The sequence below is a fragment of the Arvicola amphibius genome, chromosome 6, assembly GCF_903992535.2.
Source record: "Arvicola amphibius chromosome 6, mArvAmp1.2, whole genome shotgun sequence".
In the NCBI taxonomy this organism is placed as follows: Eukaryota; Metazoa; Chordata; class Mammalia; order Rodentia; family Cricetidae; genus Arvicola; species Arvicola amphibius.
Window position 1 is genome coordinate 84,040,338 of NC_052052.2, and position 19,736 is coordinate 84,060,073.

Consider the following 19,736-nt stretch of genomic DNA (forward strand, 5'->3'; position numbering starts at 1 on the left):
TGGGTGGCCTGTTTGCAACAGCCAGGTCCTGAAGGTTTAATGGCACACAGCAGTGCTGGGGACATCTCTGAACAGAATCCTAACTAGCAGTCTCACCCACTTACAGGACATCTAGAAACATGGGAACATCTTTGGGTGTGCTGAGGTTAGGGACATAGACCTGCGACTGCCTGTTCTACATGACAGGATTCTTCACAGTCAGAGTGATTTGTCAGCAGCATGTGTAAGGAACAAAGGGGAAATTGCTGCAGGACACGTGCAGTCCTGGTCTTGTTGTATGCCAACATTCTCCACATAACTAGGAAATCACTTCACACAGTCTCAAATGGTTCCACCACTTAGTAGCTGGATAATTTTGCAGGTCACTGGAGTCGGTTTTGCCCATAAAAAGGGAATATATCTCAGCAATCCTTTTATTTATTGATATCATCTGAGACAGGCTTTCTCTGTGTAGCACTGGCTGTGCTGGAACTCAAGCTGTAGAGCAGGCTGGCCTCGAACTCAGAGATCCACCTGCCCCTGCCTCCTGCCACCACCTGGCCTAGGTTCCACTCTTAAAATGGTTGAAGAAATGGCTACTCCTCCAGATATTTGCTCTGCCTAAGGCTTACATAGTACATTTTCAGCTCAAGTGTTCTCGTGGAACAACCAAAAATTGTTGTCCTAGTCATGCTTAAATCAGAGGAACCAAAACTTGGTGCGGCACAGCAGTCTCATCACTTCATAAACACTGTAGGGAAATTCAAGAAAAGCTGCTCTTCATGGCCCACTATTAAGGGAAAACAAAAGGTTAAGGGTAAGCTCCAAATGAAGGGTAGACCCGAGATGCTTACAGCTATAGAGAAAATACCTTTAGCTGTAACTGGAATCAGATTAAAATATGTTTAGCCAGGCATAGTGGGCATGCCTCTTTAATCCTTGCACTTGGGAGGCAGATGCAGGTTGATCACTGAGTTTGAGGCTAGCCTGGCCTAATTAATACACCAAGTTCTAGGTTGGCCAGGGCTACACGAAGTAAAAAACTTAACAAAACAAAGACCTCAAAACATGTCTTCTTTCTATCACATATCCATAATTTGCAGAGGAGCAGGACACAACAGGAAGCTGACAGAACGCAGTTCTTAATACTGGGGACGCCAGCACAATCCACGCTAACTTTACTGCGGAGCCCAGGCAGAGCTCACAGTAGTGCTCCCCAGGCCAACGACTCTATCCCTGCAATTCACAGACCTTGAGATGCAGAGGCAGGAGCATGAAGTCTGAGGCCAATCTGAGCTACAGAGCAAAGACCCTGTCAAAAAGACCTACACTTTTCCCCCCTTAAAAAACCCACTATAAAATCTGTGAAGATGGTAGAAACTGGACAATTCACACCTGAAATTATATTAGATCTCAAAACTAATGATTAAGATTCATAAAATGATGAACTAGAAAATAATCCTTTGAAAGATATTTTTATGGTAGGATTTTACTCTCAGCAAGTGTATAATAAAAAAACAAGTTTATGTTTGGAACGCCCAAACATAGACTATAGCGATTTCCCCCACCATTTACTGTAACACCAAAGTACCCTTTAATACATAAAGTACACCCTTTAAATAATCAACAGGAAGGAGGCTGTACCACAGACATCACGCTTGTTTTCTAAAAACTCCTTTGAATACGGATACAATAGCCTTAGGAGGCCAAGCTTCAAAGCAAAATGGAAGGTTTTCAGCCACAAGGCGGATGTGTTCAGTTCTGAGTCGTGGATGCAGTCAGCACACCTCGGTGAGTCTTTGCTGCAGTCCACTGCTTGACACCCCATTCTCAGGGGCGAGAGAGGAGCTTACCTCAGGTCCTGCTCACAGGCCTTACTAACTGGGGGTTCAAATACAGTCTGCTATCTTTCCTGCTGGGTCGCATGTAGTATGGAGCACAAACCATGTCACAGAGAGCCATGTTTCAAGCATTACAAACCCAACTGTCAGGCCCGCAGCACATTTCTGTAATGCCGTCACTTGGAAGGCAGAGGCTGGAGGGTCACTTACAGTGTGAAGCCTCCTGACATATACACCAAGTTTCAGGACAGTCAGGGCTAGAGAGACAGACCTGTCTCAAAATGCCAAATAAAAAAACTTTAAATATGAAAGAACAGTCACGGTTCTGAAGCACTGGCAGAGGTGGGAGGCGCATTCAAAAGTGATGAGTCGGAAACAATGTCTACAAAGTTCATGGCAGAACCTGAGACGAGAATTGCATTCTAATCATGAAGGATTTGCCATCACCTAGAGACTGGGCTACTCAGAGTGGGGCTGATGTGAAAATCCAATCCTACACATGGTATTTGGCAGAAAACATGATAAAACACAGCACAATTCTTTCCTCTGAGGAAAATGGCTCCTTGGTGAGAGGACAAGGCCCGAGTCCTTCCATGGTCTTGCCTACTCTGCCATCCAGAGCTTGAAGGTCCTGTCATACGAGCAAGTGGCTATGAGCTGCCCATCAGAAGAAATGTCTAGGCCCATTACTTTGCCCTCATGACCAGCCAAAGTCTTCAATGGGGACCAGCCTGGGTGGGTCCAGATCTTGGCTGTGTTATCATAGGCACCTGTGAGCAAGAAGTCTCCATGGATAGCTGTAGGAGAAATAAAGCAAGCATGAAAAATTTAAGTATTCAAAAAGATCTTAAAAACACAAAAGCACAAAGATCTGCCAAACATATAATTTGAAAGAAAGGTTATATTCTGCCATTCAGATAAACCTAACACATAGATTCTACATTTCTAGGGAGCCTCCAAGGTAAGGGACAGTCATAAGGAGATTGAGAATACTCATAATGGTATGAAGGCTATGTGATCCTTCTCTGGTTTGCAGTCTGTTCAGTAACACCAAGCATTTACTGCCTGCCTGTCCATGGAGGACAAATGAAACAGAGCCTTCACAGAAGTCTTTGCCTCAAGAAGCATGCTTTGCTACAATTTTGTCTATAGGTATGGCAGAGGGAAGGTAATTAAAATTTGCTTCTTTAATAGAGTTTCCATGTCTAAGTCCAATGCCTGGGCATATATTCCATGAAGTGTCTGGTGTTAAGGCTGAGACAAGAGCAAAGCTTACGCTCAAACTTGACACCGGTCACTAAATTCTGATGGGCAGGGATGGTGTAGACACAACGTCGCTGCCGAAGGTCCCATACTTTGCAGGTGTTGTCACCGCTGCCAGTTGCAATGTGGTAGCTGTGGATCAGAAGTATCATAGTTAGAAACAAAGAGTACTATCTGACCAGAACCCTTCCCATTCACTGAATGTGCTTTACCCATTGGGGGAGAAATTTATTCCATAGATTTCTTTAAGGTGGCCTTCTAGGAACATAATGCACCGTCCTGTGCGCAGGTCCCAAACTCGACCAAATGCATCCAGTCCCCTGAAGAAACAACACATATGTGAATACTCAGAATCCAGTTCCATAGGGAAGCAGGGATGCCTAAGAAGTAAGACTACTGACCTGCCCACCCCCTTGCTTTGTGGAGGAAGTCTTACCCAGTGCCAGCCAAAGAGCCATCTTGATGGAAGGCAATGTCATACACACCCATGCTGTGGCCTTCCTGATGCAGGATCTCCTCTTGAGCTTCTAAATCCCACAAGCGCCATGAACGGTCATAACTTAAAAATAAATCAAAGAAATTATACCAACAATCAAGGAGCAGACTCAGTGTCTTCTATATTCAAGGTACTATAAAGAACTATAGCTTAGTTCATGTTCCTCAAACTATTCATTCAATCATATTAACAAGAAATTCCATTCTGGCATAAACAATGCCTCACCATTCATGCCTATATGTCTTAAATGATAATTGGGAGAACAAGAACATTCTATACTTTGCTTTAGTGGCTATTTTTAAAAAAGAATTCCCTAGCTGGGCAGTGGTGGTGCACACCTTTAATCCTAGCACTCGGGAGGCAGAGGCAGGCAGATCTCTGAGTTCCGGACAGGCCCCAAAGCCACAGAGAAACCCTGTCTCGAAAACCAAACCAAAACAAACAAACGAAAAAAAAAAACTCCCTGGTTTAAGGTTAGGGGCTCAAGAGTAGGAGATGGGGCTTGCCTGTTATGTGCAGGGCCCTGGGTTCAGCCACCAGCACAAATAAAAAAAAAAATTCTTGAGAAACAGCCCAGCAAAGACTGCACTGTCCCCCTCCCCATTCCATTATTATATCCTTTCATCCACCATGCAAGCATTTGCATATTTACTAGAGTCTCAACTGGATGTCGGTATAATAAAAAATCTAGATAGACAAACAGAGCAGATACAGAACAGACCCAAATATTCATGAGTAGGTTTCACAAGGGTGCTACAGCAATTTTAATAGAAATCTTCAGTGATTTCTACATGGTGCTACAAATATAGAAAAAATAAACTCTAGAAGGGCAAAGAGTGGACCCTGCACCAAAGAAGGCATACGCTAGCCGGGCAGTGGTGGCGCATGCCTTTAATCCCAGCACTCGGGAGGCAGAGGCAGGCGGATCTCTGTGAGTTCGAGACCAGCCTGGTCTACAAGAGTTAGTTCCAGGACAGGCTCCAAAGCTGCAGAGAAACCCTGTCTCGAAAAACAAAAAACAAAAAAAACCCCCAAAAAACAAAAAAAAAAAAAAAAAAAAAAAAAAAAAAGAAGGCATGCACATGACTCATAAGCACATGGCAAAAGCCTACAGCTGTCAGCAGTAACACTAACGTCTATGTGCCAGCTACAGTGGCTGAGACAGGAAGCCTGACAGAGCTACACACAGAACAAAGCAGCCACAATTCAGCCGTCGTTTACTCTGGGGAGCGGGGACCTACTATGAAGCCCATGCTGGACTCAAACTTGAGGCCCTCCTGCTGAGACTTGGGACTGTAAAAGCACATGGCACTGAACCCAGCTTGCCTGAAATTTTTAAAAAAATATCATATATATATGATGTTCTATCTGCAGGTACACCAGAAGAGGGTATCAAATTCCATTATAACTGGCTATGAGCCACCACGCGGTTGTTGGGACTGACCTATGGAAGAGCAGTCAATGCTCTTAACCGCTGAGCCATCTCTCTAGCCCTTGTCTGACTATTTTCATAAAGCTAAATATAAATTCACTCTATGAACTAGCATTTGTACTTCTAGGTATCTACCCAAGAGAAAGCAGAAAAAAAAACCATAAAAAGCTTCAATAAGGATATTTATAGCTAGGGATGAAGAGATGGTTCAGTGGTTAAGAGCATGGGCTACTCTCCCAGAGGACAAAGTCTGATTCGCAGCACCTAGCGAAAGTTCCCAACCTTGTATAACTCTCATTCTAGGGGATCCAATGGCCCTTTCTGGCCAAACATACATTAAAAGGAAAAAAAAGTATTTATAGTAGCTTTATCTCAACTAGCCACAATCTAGAACACCCATGTGCCCATCAACAGGAGAATAAATAAAGTGGCAGACACAGAGCTGAGCTTAAGAGCACAGATGGGTATAAGCAGGCAGAATGAACAAATCAAGTCAGAGGCTGCTTTGGAAGGGGAGAGTAAGAAGGGGTGGTGAGGGTGTGGGTTATAAGCGGTATATACTTGTCAAGGTTGACTTGTATAATAAAACAATCCATTCTATTGTATGTTACTTAAATCTCAAAGAAAAATATTTTTAATAGAACTAAGCCTTACTAAACTTACAGAACCAGAAAAAGAAGTCAACATGTTGGCACAGGGAAATCTTCTTTATTAGTGTTTCAAGATAGGGTTTCTGTGTAGTCCTGGCTGTCCTGAATCTGTTCAGTAGATAAAGCTGGCCTCAAACTCATAGAGATTCACCTGTCTCTGCCTCCTGAGTGGTGGGCTAAAAGGCATGAGCTACCATTGCCCAACTCTGCTTTTTATTTATTTGGTTTTTTTTAAGTCTTGCTATGTAGTCCAGTTTGGCCTCAAGGTTGTGATACTCTTGCTTTAGACTGCTGAGTGCCAGGATTATAGGTGTGTGCCACCATACCTAGTTGAGAGTTTCAATATAATGTGTTGCACACTCAGTGAGATTTAAAGTAAATATACTCTGCCCTAACTATTTTTTGAATTTCTTCTGATTCTGACACTGCAGTTTGAGAATGGTTTTAATTGAAGATCCTTGCTCTAAATATTTACCTGGCAGATAACTGAAAAGGATTATCAAAACCAACAGCTTGTATGAAGTGGACACTAAACATGTGGCTTACCAGGTGGTGCCCAGGAAACGTCCCGACGGAATGCCCACATTACCCGAGCCACACGCACCGTATGGCCTTCAATATCTGCCACTGGCTCATCACTGAAAGGAATAACATACACATAGGGGTTAAATACCTTGGCAGCCATGCACAGCCCATTCAGTTTATTTGCTACTGTGCAGATACACTCGCTGTCGCTTGTACACAGGTATCACCAAGTATGTTCTACACTGTGCAGCACAGGGCTGACAGCACCCTGTACAAGGCTCTGCGCTACCTTGTAACTGTACCTTTAATGGCTTACAATCTTAGGGAGAACAATAATGTAAGCTACTTCTTTTTTTTTTTTAAAAAAAATATTTATTTAGTATACAATATTCTGTCTGTGTATGCCTGCAGGCCAGAAGAGGGCACCAGACCTCATTAGAGATGGTTTTGAGCCACCATGTGGTTGCCGGGAATTGAACTCAGGAACCTTTGGAGAGCAGGCAATGCTTTTAACCACTGAGCCATCTCTCCAGCCCCCTGTAAGCTACTTCTTAACGTTCTGTGACCACAGGGCAAAGGATCACTATCTCAGTTCATTGTGTCAATACATTCTATACTGGGGATTAGAGAAATGTTCTTCAGAGCAATGGAGCAGAACAGATTCACTGTATCAAAGGAGTGCATAGATTCAAAAAGGAAAAACATACTTTGGTAGAGGTATGAATACTGAAATCAGTTATGGTTCAATGGGGTCCCGAATAATCTTACTTATTAGTCTGTTCAAAGATCCAAATAAAAAAGAACTCCTAAGCTAGGAGGCCACTAATTTCTGCTACCTAGCACACACAGAAAGGCTGGAACACCAGAGAGGAAATAAACACGAGCCCAAAGAGGGCAATTACAAGGGAGCGCTGCCAATGAGCACCTCAGACCCAGCTAGTGCCCTATGGAGACCAGCATTGCTAAATATTACAAAAGCAATTAAAACTTGCCATGCTAGTTGCTGAGATCCTATCTGGCAAAGACTGCAGATGCTAATTAGTGCTTTGGAAAATTCTGGAATAAAACCTTGCCATGCTTTCTCTAGGAAAGAAAAATGAGCATTCAAGTGTCTTTCAGATCACAGTATGCTTCTAAAATTTTGAGAGGACTAGTAAAAACACCCACATGCCCACACGAAAAAGAAAATGCTGTAGTTGCAAAATGCACCCCAGATAGAGGATGACACCAGTGGCCTGTACTGCCAGACAAACCTCACTTGCCTCTCCTCTGTGGCTGTGTGCATAGATTCAGGAGCTCACAAAACTGCATTCCACCAATGCTTACCTACCATGTAGGTTAAACTGGGGTTGTTTTACAATAATGGGAGCTGGGAATCAGTGACTTACTATGCTAAAGGCAATAAACTGAAGCCCAAAGCAAGTAGGAAAGAAAATCCCAGCACACCTTCTGAGAACAAAAATAGTCTATGAAAGACATCTTCTATTTTCAGTGAGTTTCCTGGACTCCTGGCGCATGTCTGGGGTTAAATGTCCCATCTTAAACCTAAGGGCTAGCCGACTGCCTGTCTCCTTTAGGGATGGCACTGGGGACTGCAGAATGGTAATAATTACCTGTCCAGACTCCAAGCTTCACAGAACCATCAGCAGCACAAGAGGCCAAGTTGACATCCTTTGGTCCAATGAGACGGGTGGATTTAGGATGGAATACAATGCTCCTACATTTGTGTTGATGGCCTAAAGAGATAAAGGAGAGCAGTCAGAGGGTTCTACACTAAGGAATGTGAACAAACAGTATTAAAGTGATAGTCAACTACTAAAAAAAGACTCTGCATTCGTGGCTGGCCTTGAGTCTACAAAGATCTATCTACTTCTTACTTCTGCCTCCTGAGTGCTGAGATTAAAGGTGTGTGCCACCATGCCCAGCTATTTATTTTTTATTTTTAAGATTTAAGCTGGGTGGTGGTAGTGCACACCTTTAATCCCAGCACTCGGGAGGCAGAGATAGTAGGATCTCCGTGGGTTCAAAGCCAGCCTGGTCTACACAGTGTGTTCCAGGACAGGCTGAAAAGCTACAAAAAAACCCTGTCTCAAAAAAACAAAACAAAAAGGTTTTAAAATTATGTATATGTGTGTGAGTACGTGCACATGAGTGAGTGCCTACTGAGGTCACTGGATCTCTTGGAGCCAGAATTACAGACAGCTGCAAGCCACATAATGTGGGTTCAGGTTCTCTGTAAAGAATGTTTTTAGCTGCTGAACCATCTCTCCAGCCACCAAAAGAATTGTTTTAAACAAATCCTCAAATTGTATTTTTGTTTTTAATTGGGGGGGGGGCAAAAAAATGGCAGAGTGGACTATATCTGTAATTCCAGCACTTGGGAGGCCAAAGCAGGAAGATACTGAATTGAAAGCCAGCCTGGAAAACATAGTAAGATTCCACTCTCAAAAGACTAAGCCAAATCAAAAAGCAAAACACAAAAAACTTTTGTGTTTTTTAATTTAGATGCGGTAAAAGCCAATGTGGCTGGACAGGAAGACAGACTGCATGCATGTGAAGTCATGGTATTCTAGTGTTGTGGGGAGAGAAAAGCACACACATCCACTCAAATCAAAATGCAATGCATAGGCTGGAAAAATAACTCATCAGTTAAAGGACCTGAGTTGGGTTCCCAGAACCCACATCAGGTGGCTCCTAACTGTCTGTGACTCCAGCTCCAGGGGGTCAGACACCATCACCCAGTCTCTGCTGGCACTTACATATGTACACAGAGTACATACCCACGTGTATACACACAGAAGCAGTGATGTGTACTGTATCTGAGATAGTAACTCACCTCGAAGAGTGTGAAGGAGGCTGCAGTCAGGCACAGACCAGAGTTTGCAGAGCCCACTCCTATCAAACACAAAGGAAAGCACCTCAGCTAGGCTTGGTCTGGGAGGAAATGCACCTTCATAGTATCACTGAAAGACAGTTTTGTCTTGCCCCTATACATTCGACAGTGGCCAACAGAAAAAGCAAAGGCTTGTTGAAGGAGGGCTATAGCAGCTCCCGGGAATCAGTGGCCTCCTCTAGACTATCACGGCATGCAAGCTGCTATTCCAAATGTATACGTCAACTTGCAAGGGAAGGGAGAAAAATTAAATTGGACCTGAAATCTGAGCAGTATTTTGCCATCTACCAAGTACTTTAGCCTCTGGCTTTCTCCTGAGCAAGAGCTTCACCTTCTGCCTACTGTAGTCAGTGTTAAGTTTCTTCTTTCTTAGATAGCTATGATCCAGAAAAAAGCAAAAATAAAGTAAATCAGGGTTCAGGAATTGGCTCACATACTCAATAAAGTGCTTGGTATGCAAACATGAGGATCTGAGTCTAGGTTCCCAGCAACCATAGTTCAGTGTATAATGTCTATAACCCCAACACAGGGATGGGCTCATGGACCGGTCAGTCTCGGGGAAGTGATAATTCCAATTCAGTAAGAGACCCTATTTCAAAATAAAGTGGAGAGCAATTGGGAAAGGAAGGAAGAAGAAACATCCAACACTGGCCTCTGGCCTCCAACAGCAATACATATGGAACTGCACGTGGCATACGCCCACATGAACACATGAACACACAACACACACCACACACACACCCTAGCACCCCAACGTTCCTGTATATGTGGTAATTATACAAAGATAAGACTAATAATTAACACCAAATTCTTACCAAATGCATGACAAGTATTAGCTACTGTACCAACAGTGTAACAAAGGCACCGAGGCTCCCAAGGACTGCCTGCCTCAGCGAGACCACAGAACTAAAAGACCAAAGCTGGACTAAGACATGAAAATATATACTTGGTTTATAAAATTCCCCTATGAACTTCAAAACAGCAGAGGAGGAACAGGACAGACGTTACACGCCATGGTCTCGGAGGGACCTTCATGGGCAGGTCAAACACCGAACAGAAGACCTGCGGAAGCACGAAGCGGGCAGAGGAAAGATCTCTGCGACAAAGACATTTTTCTTTTAGATCCATGCACAATTCAGGAAATGTTATTGTAAATGAAACTTACCAACAGCTGTGGCTAGCATTTAGATCGGGACTGAAGTGGCAGTAGGAGATAGGCCAGATCGTCCCAATCTGACTGCAGAAATTATTCAAGACTATAAAACAGCAAACAACAAAAAAGGTGATCACTTAAAAAGGCTAATCAAAGAGTTCTTTGGCTTTTCACTTTGTGGAAAAAGATGGAGATTGGGGATTTGGGAGCAAGGAGAGGCAGAAGTAACAACCTCTCAGTTTAATCCACCTCCAGATTTTTTATGCATGGCCATTGTTAGATGGCACTAATGTTGATGAAAAAGATGGAAAGTATAGAATCAAGGGTTATCTGGAAGGCCACTTGTTTATCTAGCTTCATTATCCGCCGCACTCCGGACCCCCAAGGGTTTCTCCTCTGCAACCTTGGTTTGTCCTTAAACTTTGTAAACCCAGGCTGAACTCAATCTCACCGAGATCCACTGCCTTTCCCTCCAGAGTGCTGGGATGAAAGGTGTGCACCACCACTGCGCAGGGTACCTCTTTAGCTTTTATGTCAGCTAAACACAAACAAAAACTACAGAGGAAAAGCATAGCACAGCTTTGACCCATTAGAAGGGAGCAGCCAGAGCAGAAGCACTGGTCTCTGTGAGCACAAAGCACAGAACGTCCTTGTCACCACAAGCTGGCGGTGCCCTCCCACATACTGATCCATTCCTGTGGGTGGGGCTCAAACAATCTCTATTAAGAGACTGGACAAACAGTGAAGAGCCACCTTACCCGGAGAGATTTGTGCAGCTCTTGCATCTGGGAGGTTCTGGTTGTCTCAGGAATCTCCTTATGGAGACGGGCCTCTTCCAAGCGGTTTCATTGCTCTGTGACCCATAAACATCATCACTGAAGGAGCTACCAACAAGGGTCTGTACACTCTACTTCTAAATCCCACACAATTAACACTACCATTGTAAGAGTCTATCCTCACCCGTGAATGACAGACTCCTTTCTTCTTGGACCTCTGCTTACCTGGGGAGTGAATAATTAGCAATCCACACAGTCTGGCCACCTTTAGGCTATTTGGTCCTTCATGGTACCAGGTTTGTTGATACTAAAAAGGAAGTAAACAGAAGACACATTAGGTCTGCAGGTGTACCCGCTCACAAGGAAAGTGAACTGGCTCAGAATAGAACGAAGCAGGCACATGTCATTTTTATTAACTACTTGCTTTCTTTAAAAAAGAAGAATGGTTTACCTGTGTTATGTATCTATATGGGGACGTAGTGTATGTGAATGGAGGTGCCATGGAGGCCAGAGGACCACAGCAGATTGCTAGCAGTTGTGCACTGCTGGAATCTTGAAGATCAGCGCACACTCTGAAGGGCTGAGCTCTTTCCAGTCCCCCTAATTTTTTTTTCCTTTCTGAGACAGGGTTTCTCTGTGTAGCCTTGACTGACCCAGAACCTAACTCTTGTAGACCAGGCTGGCCTCGAACTCACAGAGCTCTGCTTGCCTCTGCATCCTGAGAGCTGGGATAAAGGCGTGCACCACCACTGCCTGGCAGTTTTTTGGTTTCTTATTGAGTCACATCGAGAGTGCTATGGTGCCTTCATGAATGGAGAACTTATAATGCCATTCACAGTCATATAATTACCAGTTCTTGAGATCAACCATTCATAGATGGTAGAACCTGTAGATAGCTCTCTTTATCCTAGCAAAGCACAGTACTGGGGAGACCTATTCTCCAATTTCTTCACATTTTACCTCTTCTTTTGATTTCTTAGATTTCTCATCATCTTTTTTAGTCTTTTTTAAGGCATCGGTTCCAACCACTGAGAGGATATTTCTTAACCTGTAACAAAAAAGGTCAGAAATCAATATGAATGAAGTGTCAAAGGGTTCAGTAGGAATCCAACACCACTAGTGAGAGCCATGTCAAGATCCCTGAATGCCTACAACCACAGGGAGCAATGAACCTTATCCACACTGTGGTGTGTTTCCCGGCTCATATTATTAGGGACAAAGTTTAGTTCATAAATTAGGCAAGTTAAAATGAAAATAACAACAACCCAGATTTTTAAAATTATGTTTACAGAGTCTGTTTTCTTTCTTCTCACTCTGAAAATACCCTTATTCTACTGCACAGATATAAGGATAGAGCAGACAAAGAGACAGCTGGGTGGTATGAGATTTCAGTATATCACTCAGAATGGTGTGCAATTTAAAATTTATAAAGCATTTACTTCTGGCATTTTCCAAGTCAATATTTTTGGGCATCAGATGACTATGGATGAGAAAAGAGGAAAAAAGGCAAGACCACAGTGAACAGGAAGGTGTCCTGCCTTCTCTTCAGACCTCCTCCATTCTTCCTTCTTTATTTGAAGGCTCCTGAAATGCAGCTCTTAGGCAATTAATTCTCTTCCACTTAGAGTCAACTGGCCTATACATGGCTGCCACTTAGTCTTTAAGGACAGCTGAACCCACTAATGCCATGATGTGCAGGCGCTGACTTGGGCTAGGTATATGGAGTGACTAAGAATAGTTTCAAGTTGGGTATGGTGGTGCCTGCCTTATTCTATTCTATTTTAGTAAATATATTTTCCTTTAAGGGGGGCGGTTTCAAGACAGGGTTTCTTTGTAGCTTTTTAGAGCCTGTACTAGAACTTGGTATGTAGACCAGGCTGTGCCTCGAACTCACAGAGAACTGCCTGTCTGTCTCTGCATCCCGAGTGCTGGGATTAAAGGTGTGTGTGCCACCACCGTCTGGCCTACTTATTTTTATTGTATGAATATTTTTACCTTCACGTATGTCTAATTGGCACACACGTACCCAGTCCCTGTGGGGGTTCTAAGAAGGTATCAGATCCCCTGGAACTAGACTTATAGGTGGCTTTGAGCCACCATGTGGTTGCTGGGAACTGAACCCAGGTTCTGCAAGAACAGCTAGTGTTCTTAACCACGGAACCATCTCTCCAGCCCCCAGCGCACGCCTTTAGACCAGCACTCGGAAGGCAGAGGCAGGTGGGTCTCTGAATGGTCTACAGAGCGAGTCCCAGGACAGTCAGAGTCACATAGAGAAACCCTGTCTCGGGGGCTGGGGAAGGGGAGAACAGTTCTGAAGGAAGTGGCTTGATGGCATATACTTTTAACCCCAGCACTTGGAGGTAGAGGTAGGTGGGTCGCCTTGAATTCTAGGCTAGCCTGGTCTGCAAAGTGAGTTCCAGGGCAGTCAGGGCCATACACTGAGCCCTTGTTACAATAAAATAAAAATTAAAGCTAAGTGTGATGGTAAGCTCCAGGTCAGCCAAGGCTATATAGTGAGACCCCTGTCTCAAAGCAACAGCAGCAAAACTAAAAACTAAAGAATAATTGTGAAAGACCGCAGAGCACAGTACATCACACCAGATTTGGACAGTGGTGAGCAGAATGTGAAAGTCATATGGAAGAGTGTGGGGCAGATATCAGGGAAGGCCTTACAGAAAAGGGTGTTGTCAAGTGCTTGTTCAGGCCAAAGAGTCAAAACACAAAAATGCCAGCTGAGGCAGAGGGGTGAAAGAAATGTGAAGGTAACAGTCAGGGAAACAAGTGAGCTTAGACCCGCAATGGCTCAGTGGGGCTGGAATATGGAGCACGGGAGGTCTGGTGTGCTCAGGGATATCCATGCTACCCATAGGAGGGTGTGCGCTGAGAGTGCTAAGGTGGTGAGGGGAGAGAAGAACAAAGGGAGAAAACCGGATCCAGGGTCACAGTGGCCGACATGAGTCACGGTGGTGGAGGTCGGGACACAAGGACCAAGAGCAGTACTTTCTACAACACAAGCACTCGGCAAGGTGAGGGAGACAAGCAGCAAACACACAGCCAGGGCTGGTGAGGAGGCTCAGCATGTAACGGTTGTCTACTGCCAAGCATGCTGACCTGAGACAAATCACTGGGACACCATGTTCACAAAGTTGTTGTAGGGACCCCACACTTGTATGAAGGCACATAAATGTCCACAGACAAACACACATAGACAGGATTTTAAAACGTATCCTTTAAAAGGGCTTTGACAGAAAAAACAGAGCTTACTTCACAGGAGAAAGGCTTCTGTGAGCAAATGGCACTTAAGCTCTACAAGTTGAGAGAAAACCAAAAAGTGAAATATTGTGTACCAGGGCCAGAGGACATGGCTCAGCAGTTAAGGAGTGCTTCCTGATCTTCCAGAGAAGCCAAGTTCGGTTCCCAGAATCCACGTAAGGCAGGTCACAACTGCCTCAGGGGATAGCACCCTCTTCCGAACTCCCAGGGTACCAGAACTCAGGTGCACATTCCCAGACACAGATGCATACAGAATTACTAATTAGAGCACATCTTAGAAAACAAACAAAAAAATCCCAGCATTTTCAAACAACTTCATATTAGAGCAGGAAAAGGTTTGATAGGAAAGCTGGACCTTCTTTATAATCCATAACACTAGAAACCTTGTAATTAAAAAAAAAAAGTGTAACTATAAAGGACACCTTTCTCTTCGTTCAGCAGGGCCCTCTCCAAAAAGTGTGATAGGTTCTCCCAAGGCTCGAAGGCAAGCCTTGACCTCTGAGTCATCTGTGGAGACATTGATTTGCCGGGCTCTCTTTCTTCTTTCAAACTCTGCCAAGACTTCTGCCTGCCGCTCACTGATGTGCTCCTCAATTTCAAACACTTCCCCTATGCGAAGAACAGGCAACACAGGTGAAAGAAACAATTAGAAACAGCACCAATCAGAGTCTGTTTTACAGTATAGCTTCTTACACTGAGTGGAGGCACCATGGGCTCACAAAGAATTCAGCAATATCGAAAGGTTTCTGAAGGTGCTGGTGTGACTAATCTGAAAATCAAATCAGAGTTGTTTTTGTCAGTGCCCGAGGGTTGCACCATGCAGCTTTGCTGTAGCCTTGTTTCTGAGCACGTGCAACTCTGCAATGCAAGTCTGTTGTGCTACACAACACTAAGGAACACTACCTCAAAGCCATTACCTGTTATGAATTGCAAAGTCTTTACAAAGTTTTTTACTCTTACAATATGGTTCAGTTATGGGGGACATGGGGCGGTACACGCCTGTAATCTCAGCACATGGGAAGAGGCAAGAAGACCAGGAGATCAACGTCATACTTGATTACATAAATATAGTGAGTTTCAGGACAGCATGGGCCATACAGACCTTGTCCGATAGAAAGGAAGGAAGAGCCGGGCAGTGGTGGCGCACGCTTTTAATCCCAGCACCCAAGAGGCAGAGGCAGGCAGATCTCTGTGAGTCTGAGGCCAGCCTGGTCTACAAGAGCTAGTTCCAGGACAGGCACCAACACTACAGAGGAACCCTGTCTCAAAACAAATAAAAAAAGAAAAAAAAGGGTCAATAACAACAAAAAAAATCCACTATCTGAGTTGTTGATTTAAATTAAAAAATAAAAAAATCAAAGTGCTATGAAAAACATTTAAAATGCCCTGCCTTGCAATATTATATTCAGCCAAGATTTAATCCTATTAATAAATAAGTATATCCATCTTATTAATATGCAAATATCTTTGGTTTTCAATAAGTTGTAAAGTTGTAAGCATATGAAAGAATTAGCCTACCTAATCTATCTTTTTATAGTTCAGCATATTTAGCTCATTAAATGACACCAAACACATAAGCCAAAATGACGCTCTAAATTGAGAGGAGAGCCAGGCTACTTCTTTCATTCTTTTGGTTGTCTCGTTACACACTTAGAGAGAACAGAATATCCCTAAGCAAAGGAGTCAACCAGGCTTTTATTCAAAAGGTCCAACAGAAATATTACTTAAGAACTGCCAAAGCTACCTGCTGAAGTAACACCACTATAAGAGCATTCACACACATTTACTGGTAAGACGAAATACCGGCCAGGAAAGACGAGACTTTGTGACCATAAGCTTTGTGGATACTATAGTGACTAGGTTTTTTTTAAAAAAATATTTATTTATTTATTTATTATGTATACAATTTTCTGTCTGTGTGTATGCCTGCAGGCCAGAAGAAGGCACCAGACCTTATTACAGATGGTTGTGAGCCACCATGTGGTTGCTGGGAATTGAACTCAGGACCTTTGGAAGAGCAGGCAATGCTCTTAACCACTGAGCCATCTCTCCAGCCCTATAGTGACTAGTTTTAAAACCCAGAGTAAGCGCCCACATTTGGATATAAAAGGAGGTGGTATGGGAATAAAGGTCACTTAGCGACAGTCAAAGAGTATTGTGTGTGCAGAGAAAGACACACACAACCCTTTCTGCATGGGAATCTTTTATTTCCTTAAAAAAAAAAAAAAAAGGCGGGGCTGGAGAGATGGCTCAGAGGTTAAGAACATTGCTTGCTCTTCCAAGGTCCTGAGTTCAATTCCCAGCAACCACATGGTGGCTCACAACCATCTCTTAATGGGGTCTGGTGCCCTCTTCTGGCCTGCAGGCATACACACAGACTAGTGTATACATAATAAATAAATATTAAAAAAATAATTTTCTTATGGTCTAGGGATTGAACCCAGAACCTTACACACGTTAGACAAGCACTCTATCCCCAGTTCTGTGTTTTTTGTCTGTTTGTTTGAGACAGGACAGCCTCAAACTATGTAGCCTAGGATGCTCCTGACGTGATTCTTCTGCCTCTAGTACCTGTGTGCTAGGGTAACAGGTGTGTGCCACCATGCCAGGCAAGCACCCCCAGCCCCCAGACGAATTATCAAACTTTTCTTCACCTTTCTGTTCTAATCTAATTTCTTACGATAACTATGCATAACTTTATCTAATGATGTAAAACTTAAGCTGGGCATGGTGGCTCCCATCTGTTATCTAGCACAAGGAGGGCATGGTAGGAAGACTACCACAACTTCTAGGCCAGTTTGAGCTAAAGTAGAGAGCCTGTCTCATAAACCAAAATGAATTAATACATGTCTTGACAGTAACATAAAGAGACAAACTGCAACAGTATACAAGTGGGAAAATGTAGGCTATAAAACAATTTACACATCATGGTATCATTTACAGAAGGAAAAAAAAAGGCACATTTATAACTGCATGGAACTCCTCAGAATACACCCAATGCACAAGTGCTGGCATTAAAGGTGCCGCCACCGCTGCCTGGCTTAAAAAAATCTTTTAAAAGTAACTGTCACCTTATACTAAAAAGATTATTTTAATCTACATTAAAACAAAACAAACAAACAAAAAAACCTAGAAAACTGGGTGGTGGTGGCACACACCTTTTATCCCAGTATTTAGAAAGCAGAGGCAGGTCAATCTCTGAGTTTGAGGCCAGCCTGCTCTAGGGTTACACACAGAAACACCTGTCTTGAAAGACAAAAACACAAACAAACAAACTAGAAAAGAGCAAATACTATAAACAGATTGAATTACACTTCAATGCCAGAACTAGGTTACATCTCCCAAAGACAAATAAAACTGATGAACCCAAACACTCACTGATTTCAAAGATTACCAGTAATTTGTGTAAAGAACTGTATAAAATATAAGAAATGCACGCATTGTCAAGAAGGTGAAGTTGCAAATTCATGGTAAGAATCGAAGGGAAAGGTTGTGTGTGTGCACATATGTGGAAGTCAGTCTGTCTCCTTCATGCTGGGATTACAACAAAGTACCGCCACATTCAGGTTTTAAATTCTTTTTATTTTATGTACATATTTTATATATGATGCTCTAACATCAAGTATCCCTGCATGCCATAAGGCATCAGACTCCACTATAGATAATATGGTCTGCCATGTGGTTGCTGGGAATCGAACTCAGAACTCTGTAAGAGGAGCCAGTGCTCTTAACGGCTCAGCAATCTCTTCAGCCCCTTTTTTTGTTATTTTGTCTTTTTTATTTTCAGAGCAGAGGCCCAAGCCCAGGACCCTGGGCTTGCTAGGTAAGTGCTCTACCACTGAGCTAAATCTCCAAATCCTTTTCCAACACCCTCGCCCCAAATCCAAACAAAATAACATGGGTTTTGAGGAATCAGTCTCAAGTTCTAACGGTTGCATAGCAAACTTTCTGTCACCTGAACTAGCTCCCCAGGTCAAGAACCAAAGGTGCTGACCCTATGTGGTTTGGGAATGTGTTCACCAGAAAAACTGGCATCAAAGGTGCATAGTGGTGTACACCTAGTTCTAGTGCCTGGGAAGAGGCAGAGGGAGGCAGAGTTCAAAGGCAACTGATTAGCCAAAGGATGGGACTGTGTGGTTCAGTGGTGGAACACTTGCCTACTATGCAAAAAACCCTGGGTCGGAGTCCCCTGCACTGTAAAATAAATTTTTTTTTTTTTATAAGGAAAGATGATTCACAGTTTGTATCTTTTTGGTTTTTTGAGACAGAGTTTCTCTGTAGCTTTGGAGCCTATACTGGAACTAGCTCTTGTGGCCCAGGCTGGCCTCGAACTCACAGAGACCCACTTGCTTCTGTCTCCCAAAGTGCTGGGATTAAAGGCATGCGTCAGCACCACCCGGCCACAATTTGTATCTTACCAGAGGTTATATTAATATTCCCGGCTTCAATGCCTGCTTTCAGTCCTTCTTTCCCCCAAATCCCAGATTCTCCTTTGGCCAGGCGTTCCCTCTCTTTCTCTTCCAAGCTTCCATAATAGATGTGTGGTTTCTTCACAACAGGAGCAACTAAATCATCAGGTGCTTTAGCTTTGGTTGCCTGTTAAATCAAAGACCCCGATTAAGGCTTAGTCCTAGTAAACCATGCTTCCCAAAAGCATGAAGCTAATGCTTTTTCGTTTTATTTCCTCCAAAAACAGTGACAAGGTGGGTATTCATCAAGATTTTGTGTGAGTTTCGGTTCTCGTTAGGTTTGGCAGACAAATACAACGAATCAATTTCTGTTTGAAGTATCTGGTTTGCTTTGGGACTCGTATACTTTATTTTATTGGAAAGGCAATCTTCGGTTTTACAAGAACAACTGCTCATCACTGGACAAATACCAAGAATAACCTAAACACAATCAGGGCGGTTTTAGGTGCACCAAGTCACAATGTTACTGGAATACACATTTCAAATACTTCCAGAGCCAATTAGAAGTTGGGAGGCCTCGTTTAAGTCAAGACATGTCCCCATTTTTTAAGCACCGTGTTTTGGAGCAGTCATAAAAAGTGTACACTGCTCGGGGCTGAAGTAAGAGAGATGCAGATAGCTGCAGCACACGAAGGCGTTCAGAAATCAGGAAAAGTCTGTAAGCTCCGTACTACGGTTCCTCAGCCTTACTCCTCCGCCCTGACCCGCAAAGTAACGGCCCCTTCCCGTGGGGACCCCGCCCTTTCTGGGAGAGGATCGGCCTGAGCTGCGACCCGAAGCTCCGTACCGTGGAGGAGGCTCGAGAGGAGGCCATGCTTGGCTCCGGAGCCGCGAGGCCCTAGCCAAATCCGCGCTCTGCTTTTCAGACCGTCCACCGCGCGCCCAGCGAAGAGGAAGTGCGTCACTGGCCGGAAACGTATCAGGAGCGTACACCCTGCTCTGGGAGTCGCGGAGAATCCTGGGCGTCGTAGTTGGCAAGCGTCGGC

At 43.7% G+C, this 19,736-nt stretch overlaps 1 protein-coding gene across 1 annotated transcript; it reads right to left on the bottom strand.

Moving 5' to 3' along the window:
- Positions 1-1,438: 1,438 nt before the first annotated feature.
- On the bottom strand, positions 1,439-19,651 carry Prpf4 (pre-mRNA processing factor 4). Its single transcript, XM_038335000.2, is given in 18 exon segments — positions 1,439-2,617; positions 3,097-3,215; positions 3,296-3,403; positions 3,520-3,642; positions 6,208-6,236; positions 6,239-6,299; positions 7,800-7,815; positions 7,818-7,922; positions 9,023-9,081; positions 10,245-10,335; positions 10,969-11,074; positions 11,076-11,085; positions 11,234-11,259; positions 11,262-11,315; positions 11,969-12,056; positions 14,704-14,890; positions 18,700-18,877; positions 19,538-19,651. Coding segments are annotated over 18 exon segments (1,581 nt in total). The 5' UTR covers positions 19,565-19,651; the 3' UTR covers positions 1,439-2,423.
- Between the last annotated feature and the right edge of the window lie 85 nt (positions 19,652-19,736).